This window comes from Dendrobates tinctorius, unplaced genomic scaffold, assembly GCF_039654945.1.
Source record: "Dendrobates tinctorius isolate UK_male_01 unplaced genomic scaffold, ASM3965494v1 ptg000561l, whole genome shotgun sequence".
NCBI classification, from domain to species: Eukaryota; Metazoa; Chordata; class Amphibia; order Anura; family Dendrobatidae; genus Dendrobates; species Dendrobates tinctorius.
Genome location: NW_027362219.1, coordinates 293,355 through 314,817, shown reverse-complemented (window position 1 = coordinate 314,817; position 21,463 = coordinate 293,355). Strand labels below are relative to the sequence as shown.

Genomic DNA, 21,463 nt, shown 5'->3' with positions numbered 1-21,463 from the left:
GAACTTTGAACCCACAAGGGCTTTACAGAAGTTTATAACGTACAGCGGTACAATTAAAAAATCATATTTTTTCCACAAAAATGATCTTTTCACCCCAATTTTTATTTTCCCAAGGGTAACAGGACCCTAAAAGTTATTGTGCAATTTGTCCTGAGTACGCTGATACCCCACATGTGGGGGTAAACCACTATTTGGGCGCATGGCAGAGCTCGGAAGGGAAGCAGCGCCATTTGACGTTTTTGGCTGGAATTGAGATCGGACACGATGTCGCGTTTGGAAAACCCCTGATGTACCAAAACAGTGGAAACCCCCCACAAATGACACCATTTTGGAAACTAGACCCCCTAAGGAACTTATCTAGATGTGTGGTGAGCACTTTGACCCCCCCCAGTGCTTCACAGAAGTTTATAACACCCGGGCGTGAAAATAAAAAATTCGTATTTTTTCCACAAACATGATCTTTTAATCACCATTTTTATATTTTCCCAAGGGTACCAGGAGAAATTGGACCCCAAAAGTTGTTGTCCAATTTGTCCTGAGTACACTGACACCCCATATGTGGGAGAAAACTACTGTATGGACACACGTCGGGGCTCGGAAGGGAAGCAGTGACGTTTTGGAATGCAGACTGATGGAATGGTCTGCGGGTGTCATGTGCGTTTGGAGAGCCCCTGATGTACCTAAACTATTGAAACTCCCCACAAGTGACCCCATTTTGGACACTAGACCCCCCACGGAACTTATCTAGATGTGTGGTGAGCACTTTGAACCCCCAAGTGCTTCACAGAAGTTTAAACACTCGGACGTGAAAATAAAAAAATCATTTTTTTCCACAAAAATGATATTTTTGCCCCCAATTTTTTATTTTCCTAAGGGTAACAGGAGAAATTGGACCCCAAAAATTGTTTTGCAATTTGTCCTGAGTAGGCTGATACCCTACATGTGGGGGCAAAACACTGTTTGGGCGCATAGCAGAGCTTGGAAGGGAAGGAGCACCATTTGACTTTTTCAACTCAGAATTGGCTGGAATTGAGATCAGACGCCATGTTGCATTTGGAGAGCCCCTGATGTGCCCAAACAGTGGAAACCCCCAATTCTAACTCCAACCCGAACCCCAACACGCCCCTAACCCTAACCCTACCCCAACACACCCCTAGCCCTAACCCTAATGGAAATAAATACATTTTTTTAATTTTATTATTTTTCCCTAACTAAGGGGGTGATAACGGGGGGTTTGATTTACTATTTATGGCGGTTTTTATGTTTGGCGGCTGTCGCACGCTAAAAGACGCTTTTTATTGTAAAAATAGTTTTTGCACCACCACATATTGAGAGCTATAATTTTTCCGTATTTTGACCCACCTAGTCATGTGAGGTCTTATTTTTTGCGGGACAAGTTGACGTTTTTATTGGTACCATTTTCGGGCACGTGAAATTTTTTGATCGCTTTTTATTCCGATTTTTGGGACGCAGAATGAACAAAAACCAGCGTTTCATGAATTTCTTTTGGGGGGGTGCGTTTACACCGTTCCGCGTGCGGTAAAATTGATAAAGCGGTTTTATTCTTTGGGTCAGTACGGTTACAGCGACACCTCATTTAGGTCGTTTTTTATGTTTTTGTCGGTTTTATGCAATGAAAACTACTTTATATAAAAAATAATTATTTTTGCATCGCTTTATTCAGCGAGCTATAACTTTTATTTTTTCGCTGATTATGCTGTGTGGCGGCTCGTTTTTTGCGGGACAAGATGACGTTTTCAGCGGTACCATGGCTATTTATATGCGTCTTTTTGATCGCGCGTTATTACACTTTTTGTTTGGCGGTATGATAATAAATCATTATTTTTTGCTTCGTTATTTTTATTTTTTAAGGGGTTCGCTAAAGGGGTTAACTAATGGGATAGTTTTATAGGGCGGGTCGTTACGGACGCGGCGATACCTAATATGTGTACTTTTATTGTTTTGTTTTTTTTATTATTTCCAAAAAATGGATTTATTGGGGGAATATTTTTTTTTTTTTCTAATTTATTTGGCGATTTTTTTTTAATTATTTTTACACTTTTTTTTATTTTTTTTTTTACTTTATTAAATAGTCCCAGGTGGGACATCACTGTCCTGTGACAGATCGCTGATCTGTCACATCACAGATCACTGTGACAGATCAGCGATCTGACACAGGCACTGCAGAAGGCTTCCTCATGCCTGCGCTTTGCAGGCACTGAGGAAGCCAGCTTCCGCAGGCCCCCGAAGGCCCCCGTCGCCATCTTGGATTCGGGGGCCTGTAGGAAGGGAGTCCCCCGCAGCAGCGCTGCACATTGCGCTGCCGTGGGGGGCTCAGGGAAGCACGGAGGGAGCCCCCTCCCTGCCGATGCTTCCCTTTAACCCCCGGTACACCGCGATCGTGTTTGATCGCGGTGTGCAAGGGGTCAACGTGTCGGGGGTGGTCCGTGACCACCCCTGACACATTGTGCCGGGTGTCAGCTGTGATAATCAGCTGACACCCGGCCGCGATCAGCCGGGCCCGGGTACCGTGGACGGGATAGTACGTCGGATGGCAGGAAGGGGTTAAAGGGTATCTGTCAGCATTTTTTTTTTTTGCTATCCCAGCTGAGAGCAGCATGATACAGGAGTAGAGACCCTGACTGTAGCAGAGTATCACTTAGGCTAGTTTCACACTAGCGTTTATGAGCGCAGCGACGGCCTGCGCACGGCCGCGGCTAAGCCCCGCCCCCTGCCGCACCTCCGCCCACCGGCGCATGACGCTGCATGCGCCCTGCGTCCCCAATCTTTATCACTGGGGGCGCAGGCCGTGCGCAGTATGCGTTTGGCGGCGCATCCGCCTTTTTGACGGTGCGCCGACGCAACCAAACTGCAGCAGGTTGCGTTTGGCGCAGGTCGGCGCACCGTCAAAAGGACGCATGCGCCGCCAAACGCATACTGCGCACGGCCTGCGCCCCCAGTGATAAAGATAGGGGACGCAGGGCGCATGCAGAGTCATGCGCCGGTGGGCGGAGCTACCGGCGGAGGCGCGGCAGGGTGCGGGGCTTAGCGGCGGCCGTGCGCAGGCAGTCGCTGCGCTCATAAACGCTAGTGTAAAACTAGCCTTACAAGAATCCTATGGAGGAATATATAATAAAAAAATTTTAGTCCGCTGCCTCAAGTAACCCTCGACTCTGCCCTGTCCTTCACATCGCACATCCAAGCTCTCTCCACCTCCTGTTGACTCCAACTCAAAAATATTTCCAGAATCTGTCCTTTCCTCAACCCTGAATCTACTAAAATGTTGGTGCACGCCCTCATCATCTCCTGCCTTGACCACTGCAATATCCTCCTCTGTGGCCTTTCTGCTGACACCTCTCCAGTCTGTCCACAAGTCTGCTGATGCTCAATTAATCCACCTCTCTCCTCCTCTGTGTCTCCCTTCATTGGCTCCCAATTCCTCAAGGTATCCACATCAAGCTACCAACCAGGGCTGTGGAGTCGGTAAGCCACAGTTGCGACTCCGACTCCTGGATTTTATCAGGCTCCGACTCTGGCTCCTTCATAAACGGCCAATTCATAACAACAAATTTACTGTTGTAAAATATTAAACATCGTGCTTATTCAGTTTCTCACCATCATATAAGTAATCAGACCACTTAGAGCAAAAACTACATTTATTAGAATATAGCAAATAACTTTTATAAACTGTAAGTAAATATGCAATAAACACTTTTATGCAGTTAATAAGAAATCTATAAATTTGTCCTCAGAAAAAGTATTGCCTCTGTCAGATCCTCCTTCATGGATGCCCTCAAATCTGATCTAATTATTTTGAGAGCAGAGAACAACCTCTCTACACTAACTTGTGTTGGTGGCAAAGCAGTAACCACTCGGGCAACATCTCTGACAATGTCAGGATACAGAGGAATCGCTTGTTGCACTGTTATTTTTGATGAACGGTCAAATTTCTCAATTTCTTTTAGTGCACATGAAAAATTCTGCTGAAATGTACTGGCTGTGTTCCTTGATGGGGATGACTCTTCTTCTATGCGGGAACGCTTTGCACGGTCCTTGTGATCCAAATATTTTTCGAAATTAAATTCTTCATCAGTTGATGATGAGGGTGAAGATGTGGCAGGACGACCAAATTCTTCTTGTTCCTCCTGACTGTTCTGCAACCCTTTCATCCTTACTGCTATTTCAAGCAGAGCTTCTTTTCCTTTACTTAGCTGTTCATCATCTAGAAGAATCCGATGCATTGGGTCTACATAAACAGCTGCCAAAAGAATGTTATTTTGTAATAGTAGCTCCTCGCTCCGTTTCATTGATGTAGCAATGCCACTTGCAATTAACCCTCCTCTTTGGGACAGGCGAAACATCAGGTTCTTCCACTCCTTTAAGAAAATACCTGGAGTTAAGTCCTCTGCTTGTAATTTTTTAGTCACTGTAAATGGGTGCTCTAGCAATTTTTCCAGCTCAGTCACCTGATTCCACCGACTTTCATTTAGTGTCAGTTGAGGGTTAGCCATGTCTACAAGAAAGGTTTTCAGTTCAACCAAGCGCTGAATCATTAAGTAAGTACTGCCCCATCGTGTGGCTTGATCAATAATTGCCCCTTTTCCAGCACGTCTCTTCAAAATTGAGTCAACTTTAGGGGTTCTGGCAACAGTAGCCAATTTTCTCACCTTGCCAATCAGTGCAGCAGCATGTCTTTCTTGCAGACTGTCTCTTATAGCCAGCTGTAGCGTATGCACAACACAGCGCATGTGATGAATGAAAGAACATATTGACACAGTTTCAACAAGATCATCTAAACTATCATGTTGCTGTTCATCTGAAGCAACTTCAGTTTGCTCCTCAGTTACAATACTGTGTTCCTCTATTTCAAACATTTCTATGTCTGTGGACCCAGAATGTTCTTCTAGCTGCTGGTCACCATCATTACTCTCATTCATTAGCTTAATAGTACTTATCATATTTGAAGCATTGTCAGTTACGACAGAAAGAACTTGCTCTTTTTTAAGTTCATAGTCTTGCAGAACCTTTTCCACCAAGACCTGGAGAAACTCACTGGTGTGATGAGCTTTGGTGTCTTTTACTGCCAATGTCTTGGTAACTATTTCATTTTTGTCACAAACAAATCGGACATTGATGGCAAAATAGTTCACTCTGTGACGTGTGCAGGCATCCATTTTAAGAAACAGAAAGCGTCCCTTGAGAGTTTTTTTAAGTTCTTCCTTTTGTTTAAAAGCTTCTTCGATTACTAATTTTCTAATACCCTCTCTCTCCAGAGAAACACCAAGCTTGCGGGCCATTTCCCCATTCAGACACATAAAAGCTGGTCGTGAAAATAATGAATTAGGCACACTATCCTTTACAACAAGCTCTATGATCTGTTTTTTAAATGTATCTACTGTCATTGTCACAGTAACTTTGTCACTGACAAAATATCTTGCAACTGATGGCTAAAAAGTTCTCTGCTCCTTTGTTTGGCTGGAAGAGCTGGGCACTGGTTCATTGGTTTGGATGCAGTCTCTCTCATCCACTGCTTTCAGTACTTCTGGATGAAAGCGCTGTAAATGTCTCTTTAGATTAGAAGCTCTGGTAGGAGCATTTTTATCTTTGCCTGAATATGCACTCATCTTGGCTTCACAGCATTTGTTTTCGTCTGGATCATTTGTCATACACTGACAGACATAATGTTTTCTATCTTGAGTGATGGTGAAATGTTCAAATACAGCTGATTTAATGTGATGCTTCTTTGACATTCTCAGGTTTTTAATTCTGCATTCACAATCCAAATGACAATTGTTTTTCCTAAAAACAATTGTACAAAATTATTGCCAGGTCGTACAACTGATATAGTGGTCAGTAATACTGATATTATTCCTCATGTACTCACAGTTAACTGATGCAAAGTTTGTTGAAAGGATAATACTTCTTACAGTCTTCCTCTTCTGAGTAGCAGGCAGCTGTGAGATGCTTGGAAGACGCACACCTAGTATGATCTAGTCTAGAGGAGGAGCTTTACTACTAAGAATTTGCAACACATTTTCACTTTCAGTTTCATACATTGTAAGTAGGGGGGTTGGGGCAGCATGAGGTTAACCAAGTATAAGATTAGATAAGGGCAGTGGAGAACAGTGACACACAAGAAGTAAGAAATGTCTCTATCTCCAGCAGAACTGCTTATCACTGTTGTTCATAGTTTGATAGAACATATATATCTGAGTAACATTTATAAAATTCATATGAAAGTTCAATTATGAAATATTAATACATTTTTTTTAAAGCTGGAGTCGGTACATTTCTACCGACTCCAACCAAAACTAACTCCGACTCAGACTCCACGACTCCGACTCCACAGCCCTGCTACCAACACTGACCTACAAAGACGTCCATAAAACGTCTCCCTCGTATATCTCCAAACGGATCTCCCGATACCTTCTCACATGTAATCTCTGGTGCTCCCAAGACCTCCTTCACACTTACACATTCCTCACCTAGTCACCTCCAAAACGTCTACCGAATATCTCCCATCCTATGGAATTCCGTGACCCAACACGTCCAATTATCCACCACAATCAGAGCTTTCAGACGGAACATGAAAATCCTTCTCTTCAAAAAATCTTACAGCCTGCAGTGGCCACCTCACCAGCATCAGAGCTGCTGCAATGCCCCGACCTACCGTCTCCTTCCCCATTACCCTATAGACTGTAAGCCCCCAAGAGCAGGGTCTTCTTCCCTCTGTACCAGTCTGTCATTGTTAGTTTATTCACTGTAATTTATATTTGTATCCTGTATGTAACCCCTTCTCATGTACAGCAGAATGGAACCAATGGTGCTATATAAATAATAATATACTATTCCTTACTCTCCAATCTTCTGCAGTTCACCTCCCCGTCCTGTGTATAGAGTAAGGCAGCCTTTGAAGACAGAAGCATACCTGTAAGGAGAACATGAAAGACCATGAAGTAACAGACAGTCAGTCAGTACCGGGGGTGCGGTTAGAGCCACGGCTCTCCATGCACAGAGCGGCGACTGAACCAGCCACCCCTGGTTGGAACCTGAACATTACCGAAAGGAATAAAGTTTGTTCCCTCCCAGCAGCAGGGGCTCTACCGGCCAGCACCAGGCAGGTTCACAACACTATTAAACTGCAGGTTAACAGCGTTTTTTCTCAGGTGACACCAAATCTCTCTGTATAGACATTTATCATTTGAAAAAACTGGTCCATTTCTAAATTCGAAATACAAAACTTTCAGGGACATATTGAGGGAACATGTTCAGGCTGACCACCACTTCCTTGAATGATAATTATCTCATAAATTTGTTAAGCAAGGAAAAACTACTATTTAAGAACAGAATGTGGGAAGAAAAAAAAAAAAAAAAAAAAAAAAAAAAAAAGGCACCAAAATTTTTTGGGGAGGGAATATTTTAATTATATAGTAATCGTTATACATTTTATATTTAGGCTATGTGCACACATAAGCAGAATTTTCCTGAGCAAAACCCGATTCCTTCCCAGGAAATCTGCATTTTTTTACGCGTTTTTTTTCCGGAGGATGCACATTCTCATTGAATATAGTTGGAAATGCGGATTTTTCCGCCAAATTAATGAACATGCTGCTTTTTTTTTCCGCAATGTGTTTTTTTTTGCGGAAAAAAATGCATCATGTGCACAAAAATTGCAGAATGCATTATAAGAATGGGATGCTTAATGTATGCGCTTTTTAAGCGTTTTTGCAGGGAAAAAACGCTTAAAAAACGCTAACGTGTGCACACAGCCTTACACAGTGAGAACAAAATAAAATAAAAATAGCAATTTGAAGCATGCACTAGTTTGTGCCATAAATCGGACCAGACTCACCCATTCAGGTCTATGAGTGCACAGGGTGAGCTGTAACATCGCCTATTGGTGCATCCTATGTTATCAACTGTGTATACAGGTGTTACTTGTCATTGTAATTTTGCCTCTGACGATAATGAGCCTGATGAAAAGTTCTCTTTTTTTTTTTTTTATGAAAGACTGATATTTAAAAATAATAATTACGGTATATATCCTCTTGATTACATTCTAGAGGTTTTCAATGGGGTACAGGTCTGGAGAATGGGCTGGTTTTGACGTGGTTGTCTCTTAATTATTGCCAGAGGTGTATATACACATATATAAGAGAGCATTTTACTCAAAAATATATATATATATATATATATATATATATATATATATATATATACACACACACACACACACACATATACATATACACACACACACTAGCTGAAGAGCCCGACGCTGCCCAGGCATAGTAACTAACAGTGGTTAAAGCAATTATAATTATCTAACCACAGTTAGTTACTATGCCCGGGCAGCGCCTATGGGATGGTGGATATGTATGATGGGTATATGGGCACGGGACTATGGGATGGAGGATGTGTATGATGGGTATATGGGCACGGGCCTATGGGATGGAGGATAATTATAATTTGTTATAACTAACCACAGTTAGTTTCTAAGAGTTAAAATTTCGCCTCACCACATAGCCTAGGACACCCTCGTGGTCCAGACGTGTGACTGTGCCAAATTTTGTGGCTGTAGCTGCAACGGTACGGATGCCAATCCCGGGGACACACACACACACACACACACAAAGCTCAAGTGTGTGTATGTATTACTAGCTGAAGAGCCCGGCGCTGCCCGGGCATAGTAACTAACTGTGGTTAGTTATAGCAAATTATAATTATCCTCCATCCCATAGTCCCGTGCCCATATACCCATCACACATATCCTCCATCCCATAGTTCCGTGCCCATATACCCATCACACATCCTCCATCCCATACCCATATACCAGTCATACATATCATCCATCCCATAGTCCAGTGCCCATATACCCATCCTCCGGTGCGGATGCCTATCCCGGACACACACATACACACTTAGATATCTATATATCTAATATATAAAGCTCAAATATATAAAGTGTGTGTGTGTGTGTGTGTGTGTGTGTGTGTGTGTGTGTGTGTGTGTGTGTGTGTGTCCCCAGGATTGGCGTCCGCACCCTTTTGGAAGTGCATTGAGCAGCAAGGTGGTGTGCTGGTAAAAGGGGAAAAAAAAAAAAAAAAAAAAAAAAACACTCTTAAATCTTCTGCCTGAGCGAGTGTGAACGAGCTGAGTGTGACCTGAGTGTAAGTGCGAACTGTGGTAAGTGTGTGACTTGAAATTCAGTGACTTTAGATTCAGGGAGTTTCCAATGGAGGTCTTACTGAATTGCTGTTATATTAATACTTTTTTTTTTTTTTTTTTAATTAATTTATTTTTGCTTATCTTATTGTCTGGTGCAATCCCCATTAGGATGTGCTCCACTATTGCCAATGCCATCCAGTGCACGTCTTGCCGCATGTATGGAATCCTTGAACAGCTGGTCGAGGGTGCATACTGCTGTGCAAGATGTGAGCACGTTGTGCATTTGGAAGCCCAGATACTGGATCTAAATGTGCAGCTGGCAACACTGAGATCCATAGACAATATGGAAAGGAGTCTTCTGCTCACTGAGCAGATGCTCAATGGGATAGATGAGGGGGGGGATGCTAGGTTGGAGCTGCAGGACAATGAAGCAGCTAGCAGGGTGACAGTTAGAAGGCGGGGTAGAGGGAAGAGCACCAGGGAGGCTAGTCCTGATCTGGCACACCCCAATAAGTTTGCTAAGTTGGCAGATGAGGGGAGTGATAGTGCAGGAGTAGCACTGTCCTCTGAAGTAGCATGTCCTCTGAAAGCCGGAGGAGTGTCTGCTCCAGTAAGGGGGAAAATAAGAGAGCAGGGCAGGCCAGACAGGTTCTGGTAGTGGGGGACTCAATTATTAGGGGAACAGATAGGGCAATCTGTCGAACGGTGTGCTGCCTACCTGGCGCTCGAGTCCGACACATCGCTGATCGGGCTGACAGATTACTGGGAGGGGCTGGTGAGGATCCAGCGGTCATGGTGCACATTGGCACAAATGACAAAGTTAGAGGTAGGTGGAAGGTCCTTAAAGATGATTTCAGGGAATTAGGCTGTAAGCTTAAAGCAAGGACCTCCAAGGTGGTATTTTCGGAAATACTTCCTGTACCACGTGCCACGCTAGAGAGGCAACGGGAGATTAGGGAGGTTAATAAGTGGCTCAGGAATTGGTGTAGGAAGGAGGGGTTTGGGTTCCTGCAGAACTGGGCCGACTTCTCAGTTGGCTACAGGTTCTACGCTAGGGACGGGCTGCACCTCAATGGGGAGGGTGTAGCTGTACTGGGGGAGAAAATGGCTAGAAGGTTGGAGGAGTATTTAAACTAGGGATGGGGGGGGAGGGTATTCCTTTTATAGGAGGGGAAGACAGTGCAGATAGAGACCTGGGCACAAATAATGACATTGGGGGTGGGGGTGGCATGGGGGGTGGGGTTAGAACAGTTAATAATTTAAGAAAGAATAGAGGTACAGAGAGATACATAAAGTGCATGTATACTAATGCCAGAAGTCTCGCCAACAAAATGGAGGAATTGGAGTTAATGTTGTTGGAGCATAATTATGACATGGTGGGGATATCTGAGACATGGCTGGACGAGAGCCAAGACTGGGCGGTTAATTTACAGGGCTATAGTCTGTTCAGAAATGACCGAACAAATAAGCGAGGGGGAGGCGTGTGTTTATATGTAAAATCATCCTTAAAACCCATCCTTCGTGATAATATATATGAATCTAATGAAAATGTAGAGTCCCTGTGGGTAGAGATAAGGGGAGGGGGGAAGAATAATAAATTACTGATAGGGGTTTGTTATAAATCTCCAAAAATAATGGAAGCTACAGAGAATATCCTCATAAAGCAAATAGATGAAGCAGCGACTAAAGGAGAAGTCATTATTATGGGGGACTTCAACTACCCTGAAATACATTGGGGAACCGAAACCTGCAGTTCCAGCAAAGGTAATAGGTTTTTGACAACTATGAGAGACAATTACCTTTCACAACTGGTTCAGGACCCAACAAGAGGGGGGGCACTGCTAGACCTAATATTAACCAACAGGCCAGACCGCATATCAAATGTAAGGGTTGAGGGTCACTTGGGTAATAGTGATCACAAATTAATAAGTTTTATGTATCCTTTAATAAGATGTGTAGTAGAGGGGTTACAAGGACACTAAACTTCAGGAAGGCAAATTTCCAACGGATGAGAGATGATCTTGGTGCAATTAACTGGGACGATATCCTGAGACGTAAAAATACACAAAGAAAATGGGAGACGTTTAATAGCATCCTGAATAGGACCTGTGCACAATATATACCGTATGGGGATAAACATGCTAGAAATAGGAGGAAACCACTATGGCTAAATAGAGCTGTAAGGGGTGCAATAAGTGACAAAAAGAAAGCATTTAGAAAATTAAAGCAAGTAGGTAGTGATGAGGCATTAAATAAATACAGAAGATTAAATAAATTCTGTAAAAAGCAAATCAAGACAGCAAAGATTGAGACAGAGAGACTCATTGCCAGAGAAAGTAAAAATAATCCCAAAATATTCTTTAACTACATAAATAGTAAGAAGCTAAAAAATGATAGTGTTGGCCCCCTTAAAAATAGCCTGGATGAAATGGTGGATGAGTATGAGGAAAAAGCCAATATGCTAAATGACTTTTTTTCAACAGTATTTACACAAGAAAATCCCATGACGGATAACATGATCAGGGTTAAAAATTCTCCATTAAATGTCACCTGCTTAACCCAGCAGGAAGTACGGCGGCGTCTACAAATCACTAAAATTGACAAATCCCCGGGCCCGGATGGGATACACCCCCGAGTACTGCAGGAATTAAGCACAGTCATAGATAGACCACTATTTTTAATCTTTAAAGATTCCATAATAACAGGGTCTGTACCACAGGACTGGCGTATAGCAAATGTGGTGCCAATATTCAAAAAGGGGACAAAAAATGAACTTGGAAATTATAGGCCTGTAAGTTTAACCTCAACTGTGGGTAAAATCCTGGAGGGTTTTCTAAGAGATACTATACTGGAGTATCTGGAGAAGAATAACCTTATGACCCAATATCAACATGGGTTTACAAGAGACCGTTCCTGTCAGACTAATCTGATAAGCTTTTATGAAGAGGTAAGTTCCGGACTGGACCAAGGGAATGCAGTGGACGTGGTGTACATGGACTTTTCAAAAGCTTTTGATACGGTGCCACACAAAAGGTTGATACATAAAATGAGAACAATGGGGATAGGGGAAAATATGTGTAGGTGGGTTAAGAGCTGGCTCAGGGATAGGAAACAAAGGGTGGTTATTAATGGAGCACACTCGGACTGGGTCACGGTTAGCAGTGGGGTACCACAAGGGTCAGTTTTGGGCCCGCTTCTTTTTAACATATTTATTAATGACCTTGTAGGGGGCATAGAGAGTAGAATTTCAATATTTGCAGATGACACTAAACTCTGCAGGGTAATTAATACAGAGGAGGACAATTTTATATTACAGGAGGATTTATGTAAACTAGAAGCTTGGGCTGATAAATGGCAAATGAGCTTTAATTGGGAAAAATGTAAGGTCATGCACTTGGGTAGAACGAACAAGTTGTATAATTATGTGCTTAATTGTAAAACACTGGGCAAAACAGTCACTGAAAAAGACCTGGGTGTATGGGTGGACGACAAACTCACATTTAGTGGCCAGAGTCAAGCAGCTGCTGCAAAGGCAAATAAAATAATGGGATGCATTAAAAGAGGCATAGATGCTCATGAGGAGAACATAATTTTACCTCTATATAAGTCACTAGTGCGACCACACTTAGAATACTATGTACAGTTCTGGTCTCCGGTGTATAAGAAAGACATAGCTGAACTGGAGCGGGTGCAGAGAAGAGCGACCAAGGTTATTAGGGAACTAGGGGGTCTGCAATACCAAGACAGTTTATTACACTTGGGTTTATTTAGTTTGGAGAATCGAAGGCTTAGGGGTGATCTTATTACAATGTATAAATATATGCGGGGACAATACAAAGACCTTTCTAATGATCTTTTTACTCTTAGACCTGTGACGGGGACAAGGGGGCATCCTCTACGTCTGGAGGAAAGAAGGTTTAAGCATACTCACAGACGCGGATTCTTTACTGTAAGAGCAGTGAGACTATGGAACTCTCTGCCATATGATGTTGTAATGAGTGATTCCCTACTAAAATTTAAGAAGGGACTGGATGCCTTTCTTGAAAAGTATAATATTACAGGGTATATACACTAGTCTCCTTAATATTGCGTTGATCCAGGGAGCTAGTCTGATTGCCGTAGGTGGAGTCGGGAAGGAATTTTTTTCCCCAATGTGAAGCTTACTGTTGCCACGTGGGTTTTTTTTTGCCTTCCTCTGGATCAACATGTTAGGGCAAGTTAGGATAGGATATGGGTTGAACTAGATGGACTTAAAGTCTCCCTTCAACCTTAATTACTATGTTACTATGTTACTATGTCGCAGCTACAGCCACAAAATTTGGCACAGTCACACGTCTGGACCCCGAGAGCATCGTAAGCTATGTTGTGATGTGAAATTTTAACCCCGCGCGTTCCAATTCACCAAACAATTTTGCCCCTATCTACATACTGGGGAAAATGTGTGTGCGTGTCAAGCCCCGCCCCTCGTTATGATGTCACAATGGTTGCCATGGCGACGCTGATGTCATCATAGGTTGCAAGCCCCGCCGCTCATTATGATGTCATAATGGTTGACTATGGGATGGAGGATGTGTGATGGGTATATGGGTACTAGACTATGGGATGGAGGGTATATGGGCACGGGACTATGGGATGGAGGATGTGTGATGGGTATATGGGCACGGGACTATGGGATGGAGGATAATTATAATTTGCTAAAACTAACCACAGTTAGTTACCATGCCCGGGCAGCGCCGGGCTCTTCAGCTAATTATATATAATTTTTTTTTTTTTTCTTCTTCATGCTGCCCAAGACCGAGGCAGCATGACTGGCTCATTTCAATAGGTAAGGCACTCTGGGATGATTATGTCTTGGCCATGACATAGCTATGGAAATGAGACAGTCAATAAGGGCAATTTTAATAAAGCACCTTTCTGCTTCACAAATCCCCTTATTTTAGGCTTGTGATCAATAGGCGATAACTCATCCACCATAGTGGTCAAAAATACATTAGCTTTCCACATATTCTTATTTTAAAAGATGGGGATTTTCACAGTCAGAAGACCATAAATCTGCAGGTAAAAGTTCAGGTAGTTACCCCTTCGTGAGTCTGATGATGTCTCCAGGCTGAATCAAGTTCCCCACATCATCCCACACGGAAATGTTGATGCTGCCCGTCTTGTCTGCTACTTTGCAAGTTCGGACTTCATGTCCATCCTTTGTTTTAGTTACTCTACCTGCAAAGCGAAGAAGAGATATAAACTGTATAATGCATTTATATCTACTAAATCCCCCTTCAAAATGCATATAAAGAGAATTCTCAGTGTGAACGCAGCCTTAATCTACCAATTAAAGAGGTATCCTCAAGTTTGAAAGTTCTGGAATAATTTCTCAATCCCTGGTGTTCTGACCACTGGGACCCCCATTTTTCCCAATAACGAGTGCGCTAAAGAGCCCTGTATGAATGCAGCAGTGGTGACTCCTGCCCACCGCCACGCCATCATTTTTAATGGAACTGCAGGAGATAGCTGAGTGCTGGGCTTGTCTCGTCTTCAGTACTCCCGTAAGAATGAATGGAGCAGCAGAGCCTCAGATCCAGTTCTGCTCCATTCACATGGGGCACTTCAGAGCCCTGGATCTCAGGGATCAATGGTGACACCAGCGGTAAGACCCCCAGTGATCGGGATTTTATCCCCCATCTCTTAAATAGGGGGATATGTTTCAGACTTGACAATACTTCAGGAAAACTCTTTAAGAGTAACAAGGCGGCAAATCCTGACTTGGCCGCAGCTTTAATGACTTGAACCAATGACATCTCAGAGCTCTAGGTACAGAGCACCCATACATAGTACAGAAAGCGTTACCACGGAAGACATCAGAAACGATCCTGTACCATTGCACAGCAAACGCAAGACGCCTAAATTGCAAAAAATCTATCACTGTAAACATTATTTGTAAAATCACATTTACTGCGGCAGCACATCCAGCCACTGTATTTGTACATCACATGTATAAAAGTCCTTACCGGTCTCAAGGACAATGAAAATAATATTCAGGTTTTTAAGTCCAGGCTTCACATCCTTCACAAAGGTTTCCGTGGTCATAGTGGTCGTCCTCCCCAGCCAATAGCGTTCCAATTCCTGTAAAGTAAAAATGTCATAGTGGTCACATTATTAATTTAATACTGTGTCCAATGGTGTACCAAGGTCACTGGGGTCTGATTGTAAGGCCATGTTCACACGGTCAGTATTTTACCTCAGTATTTGTAAGCCAAAACCAGTAAACACAAATGCAATTTTTAAATGAAGGTCTTTGTTACTGAGGGAAAGAGAAATCCAAACCTACAGGGTCCTGTGTGAAAAGGATTGCCCTTTAAGCCTAATAACTGGTTGGGCCACTCCAGCTGTGCTCCGATCCGGTCATGTGAGAGGCTCGGAGCGCAGTAGCGCGACACTTGGCTCTCACTCACAGCAGAGCAGGAGCCGAGGGTCATTAGCATATCGCATCCGATGCCATACACTGGTGTGACACCGGCCTTATTTATAGGCTGTAGTGCACCGCTCAGTATTAGTGTGCATGCTGCCAGTGAACACCTAACACCACATTTGCATTCTATTTGCAATGCCTGTCTGGATTTTTTGGGTGTAAAAGCTGCTGTATTTTATAGCATCAGGGTCTTGCAAAAAAATAGTAAAAATTACACACTCATTACTGAGAATTTTTGCAATGTAAAATGATGACATAGATTTGAGATGCAAAGGACGAGGACTACAGGATAATCATTGAAAACGTGCAGATATTGACGCTGCAAGTTTTCTGCTCAGAAACTCCATGCCATGTACGTCGGACTCTAAGTATACTGCCTAGCGTGTACCGTGGCCTCAGGGTGTACCACAGCTCCAGTGTACTGCCCCAGTGTACCGCCACAGTGTGTACCGCGGCCCCAGTGTACTTCCCCAGTGTGTACCGCGGCCCCAGTGTACTTCCCCAGTGTGTACCGCGGCCCCAGTGTACTTCCCCAGTGTGTACCGCGGCCCCAGTGTACTTCCCCAGTGTGTACCGCGGCCCCAGTGTACTTCCCCAGTGTGTACCGCGGCCCCAGTGTACTTCCCCAGTGTGTACCGCGGCCCCAGTGTACTTCCCCAGTGTGTACCGCGGCCCCAGTGTACTTCCCCAGTGTGTACCGCGGCCCCAGTGTACTTCCCCAGTGTGTACCGCGGCCCCAGTGTACTTCCCCAGTGTGTACCGCGGCCCCAGTGTACTTCCCCAGTGTGTACCGCGGCCCCAGTGTACTTCCCCAGTGTGTACCGCGGCCCCAGTGTACTTCCCCAGTGTACTTCCCCAGTGTGTACCGCGGCCCCAGTGTACACCATGGCCTCAGTGTAGTGCCCCAGTGTGTAACCGCGGCCCCCAGTGTACACCATGGCCTCAGTGTAGTGCCCCAGTGTGTAACCGCGGCCCCCAGTGTATCAGCTAATATGACCATTCTAGTGTGTTCTTCCCATAGAGAAAATTATCCCAGAGCACGCCTGATGCCGAGACGCATTGTGAGTGTGATCTGTGCAGTAGCCGGATGACATGGGGCAGATCTCACACACAGCGCTGAGAACATAAAGCAGCAGATACTCGGATCTGCGCCATCACTAGACGCACCCAGAAAATCTAACTAACGTCCATTCACCAGCGGTCAGTGAGGAGAGATGAGCAAATCTGTTCGGGTTCTGTCCCTGAATCGGATTGTGACATATTTGAACACTATTCATGCTGCACGTTTGTCTTATGATTGTCTCCGAATATATTCGGTAATTTCTACTCCCACTGACTCTAATGACGATCGGCTGTGCTCGACGAATATTTGAAAAACAATATTCTGTGCGGATCGTAGTCAGAAATCCGAGCAAATTGGCTCATCTCTAGCAGAGAGGCCATCCAGGATTGTAAGGAGCCTCCACACCAGCGATCGGCAGATCTGATCGGTCGGGTGTCAGGATCATGGCACAATATTTATATAATATAGCAATCGCTCTCCAGGAAAGTTAGTATCGCCCGATGTCATCGGCTCTTCCTTACTTCAATAACTCCCCGACTTTTCCTACATGGCAGCACCCTGCGGATGGAGGAGGAGTACTGCAGGCGATGTACATGCACCGCAGCAGCATGTCCGGGGCAAGAAGCGCTGTACTAGGGCGCGGAGACTGGTAACATATCATACCTTATGTTGACAGGTCCGGTGTCGCGACAGCTCTTTCCAGTCCCGATATATTACATCCCTCTCCGCCCGACCCCGCTTTCTTTTTGCTGCACTTGCAGGAAGTCACTGATTTTCTTCAGCCAATCACATTGCGAAAACCACAGCAGAGAGCCAATCACGACTCGGCATCGCAAAAATGTTACCCAATAGAATCGTTCTGGCTGCGCAAGGCTGAAGCCTTTCGTGACGTCATTAACGGAGGCGGGGTTATTTGTTGGGGGCGGAGCTCCTGTCTGAGCAGCGCAGTCAGTTACATCACAGGCGGTTTCCCGGGGCGACTAGAAGGAGTCGCAGTGTACCGTGCGCGCAGTGTGGCCAGTGCTCTGGACTGGACGCGTCTGTTATGTGTCTGGCAGCTGTAGTCAATACCGCTCTGCCGCCAGCTAGCAGCAGATGACGCTTCTACTCCTGTACGCAGGGCCGGTTTTAGGCAAAGTGAGGCCCTAGGCAAAGTTTAAAATGGGGCCCCAAATGCTGACATATTGCACATCACACAGAAGCATTTCGATTGTAGTTACATGCGCTGAGTTCAGGCCGCTAAATGATCGACAAAATTGAAGAAGTCGTTCAACTCTTGTTTCCCGGCCTCTTTCCACCGTCAGAGAAAGAACGATGGAGACAGAACGATCACTAATGGATCACTAAGGGTGTGCAGACATTGCGGGTTTTGCTGCGGATCCGTAGCTGATTTGGTCCTGCGGATCCGCAGCAGTTTCCATGCGGTTTACAGTACCATGTAATCCTATGGAAAACCGAATCCGTCGTGCCCATGCTGCGGAAAATTCTGCGCAGATTTGCTGCGGTTTATTTTCTGCAGCGTTACTTCTTTTTTGCGGAACCGCAGCTGCAGAGTACGTTCTGGGACATACAAATCAATCAATCTCTCATCCGCACTGCCCAACGTCACTAGAACCTGCATCAAATCCGCTGTACACATGCTAGGAATCCGCAGGAAAAATGCATGTGCTTTACCCTGCGGTTTCTGCCAAGAGATATGGATTCTCTGCAGAAAAAGCCGCAGACTAATCCGCAACGTGTGCACACACCTACAGATCACCATACAGTATCATGTTATCAGCAGCACATCTACAGTTTACACCCCATAGTCCTCCATATAATATAATCTGCCCCATAGTCCTCCATATAGTATAATACACTCCTCAGTCCTCCATGTAGTATAATACACTCCTTATAGCCATCCATATAATAAAATACACTGCTCAGTCCTCCATATAGTATAATACACTCCCCATAGTCCTCCATATAGTATAATACACTCCTCAGTCCTCCATGTAGTATAATACACTCCTTATAGCCCTCCATATAATAAAATACACTGCTCAGTCCTCCATATAGTATAATACACTCCCCATAGTCCTCCATATAGTATAATACACTCCTCAGTCCTCCATATAGTATAATACACTCCTCATAGCCCTCCATATATTAAAATACACTGCTCAGTCCTCCATATAGTATAATACACTCCTCATAGTTCTCCATATAGTATAATGCACCGCCATAGTCACCCATATAGTACAATTCACTTCCCATAGCATAATGCACCCCATAGTTCTTCATATAATCTATTCCCCATAGTCCTCGATACAGTATAATGCAGCCCACATATAGTATAATGCAGCCACCCAATAGAGCATAATGCAGCCACCCCACAGAGTATAATGAGCCCCACCATACAATATAATGTAACCCCCATAGAATATAATGCAGCCCCCCTCTTATAGTATAATGCAGCCACCCCTTAGAGAATAATGCAGCTACCCCAGAGTATAATGCAGCCACTCCACAGAATATAATATATCCCCCCATAGAATATAATGCAGCCCCACCCCCCATATAGTATAATGCAGCCCCTCCATAGAATATATGGCAACCCCCTCATAGGATATAATGCAGCCCCTTATATAACATATTGTAGCTCCACCATAGAATGCAATGCAGCCCTCCTCATATAGTATAATGCAGCCCCCATCGAATATAATAATTATAATACAGCCCCCCATAGAATATAATGTAGCCCCAAATAGAATATAATACAGCCCACCTCCCCATAGAATATAATGTAGCCCCCCATATTATATGACACAGCCTCCCCCTATAGAATATAATGTAAAATGTACCCCCATGGTATATAACACAGCTGCATAGTATATAGCCCAGCACCACATGGTATATAGCCCAGCACCACATGGTATACAGCCCAGCCCACCATGGGATACAGCACAGCATGGTATATAGCCCACCATGGTATAATACAGCCCAGCATGTTATACAGGCTGTATACCATGCTGGGCTGTATACTATGGTGGGCTGCATAATACAGCCCAGCATGATATACAGCCCACCAAGGTATAATACAGCCCAGCATGGTATAATGCAACCCAGCATGGTATATATCCCCCCAGATTGGTATAATACAGCCCAGCATGGTATATAGCCCCCCAGAAAGGAATAGTACAGCCCAGTATGGTATAATACAGCCCAGCATGGTATATAGCCCCCCCAGCATGGTATAATACAGCCGGGCATGGTATATAGCCCCCCAGCATGGTATAATACAGCCGGGCATGGTATATAGCCCCCCAGCATGGTATGATACAGCCCAGCATAGAATATAGCCCCCTCCAGCATGGTATGATACAGCCCAGCATGGTATATAGCCCCCCCAGCATGGTATGATACAGCCCAGCATTGTATATAGCCCCCCCCAGCATGGTATGATACAGCCCAGCATGGTATATAGCCCCCCAGTATGGCATGATACAGCCCAGCATGGTATATAGCCCCCCCAGCATGGCATGATACAGCCCAGCATGGTATACAGCTCCCCCAGCATGGTATGATACAGCCCAGCATGGTATATAGCCCCCCCAGCATGGTATATAGCCTCCCAGGATGGTGTAATACAGCCCAGCATGGTATATAATACCCCCCAGCATGGTATGATACAGCCCAGCATGGTATATAGCCCCTCAGCATGGTATATAGCCTCCCAGGATGGTGTAATACAGCCCAGCATGGTATATAGCCCCCCCAGCATGGTATATACCACCCCAGCATGGTATATAGCCCCCCAGCATGATATAATACAGCCGAGCATGGTATATAGCCCCCCCCAGCATGGTATGATACAGCCCAGCATGGTATATAGCCCCCCCAGCATGGTATGATACAGCCCAGCATGGTATATAGCCCCCCCAGCATGGTATAATACGGCCCAGCATGGTATATAGCCCCCCCAGCATGGTATATAGCCCCCCAGCATGGTATGATACAGCCCAGCATGGTATATAGCCCCCCCAGTATGGTATAATACAGCCCAGCATGGTATATAGCCCCCCAGCATGGTATGTTACAGCCCAGCATAGTATATAGCCCCCCCAGCATGGTATGATACAGCCCAGCATGGTATATATTCCCCCCAGAGTGGCCCCACAGTCCAGTACTCACACTGATATAAAAAAAAAACACTCCTCACCTTCTCCTCGTGCCCACGCTGCTGGCTGCTCCTGTCTCCTCCTGCTCTGTCTGGCACACAGAGCGTGATGACGTCAGAGGCAGAGCGGGGAATGATGGGAGAGGGAGTGTCAGCTGACGCTCTCTCCTCCATCACTGCCTCCTTCAGTGCGGCGGCGGGAGGCGGCGCTGGGGGGCAGGCGGACCCCCTGCCTCACAGGGGCCCCATAGCGGCTGTATGATGTGCCGCTGGCTGGGGGCCCCTGGAGGAGCGGGGGCCCTAGGCAGCTGCCTGGTCTGCCTGCCCATAACGCCGGCCCTGCCTGTACGAGGAGGTTTTTTCATTATTATTTTGCCATTTTATCACCGCACTGTATCTAAAAATAAATAGTGCTGATTAACCCCTTAAAGACAGGCTTTTTGTTATTTTTGTCTTTTTTTTAAATTTGCCTCTCCCCTTTTCAGCGGCCATATCACTTGTATTAGTTTTGCACTGACGCGGCTGTATAAGGTTTTGTTTTTTGTGGAACAAATTGTTGGGGGTTTTACACTGTTTTTGGGGTAATTTATATAATGCTATGTGGCAG

The 21,463-nt window shown here is 44.8% G+C and overlaps 1 protein-coding gene across 1 annotated transcript in view; it reads right to left on the bottom strand.

The window, feature by feature from the left end:
* The window catches only part of NABP2 (nucleic acid binding protein 2), a 29,932-nt gene extending 12,418 nt beyond the window's left edge, over window positions 1-17,514 (bottom strand). Inside the window, exons 1-4 of the mRNA XM_073565157.1 lie at window positions 17,361-17,514; window positions 15,174-15,288; window positions 14,247-14,385; window positions 6,857-6,928 (exon numbers count right to left, since the gene is read on the bottom strand). Coding sequence (XP_073421258.1) covers window positions 6,857-6,928; window positions 14,247-14,385; window positions 15,174-15,252 — 290 coding nt within the window. The 5' untranslated portion in view covers window positions 15,253-15,288; window positions 17,361-17,514. The remainder of the gene's footprint in view (window positions 1-6,856; window positions 6,929-14,246; window positions 14,386-15,173; window positions 15,289-17,360) is intronic.
* Between the last annotated feature and the right edge of the window lie 3,949 nt (window positions 17,515-21,463).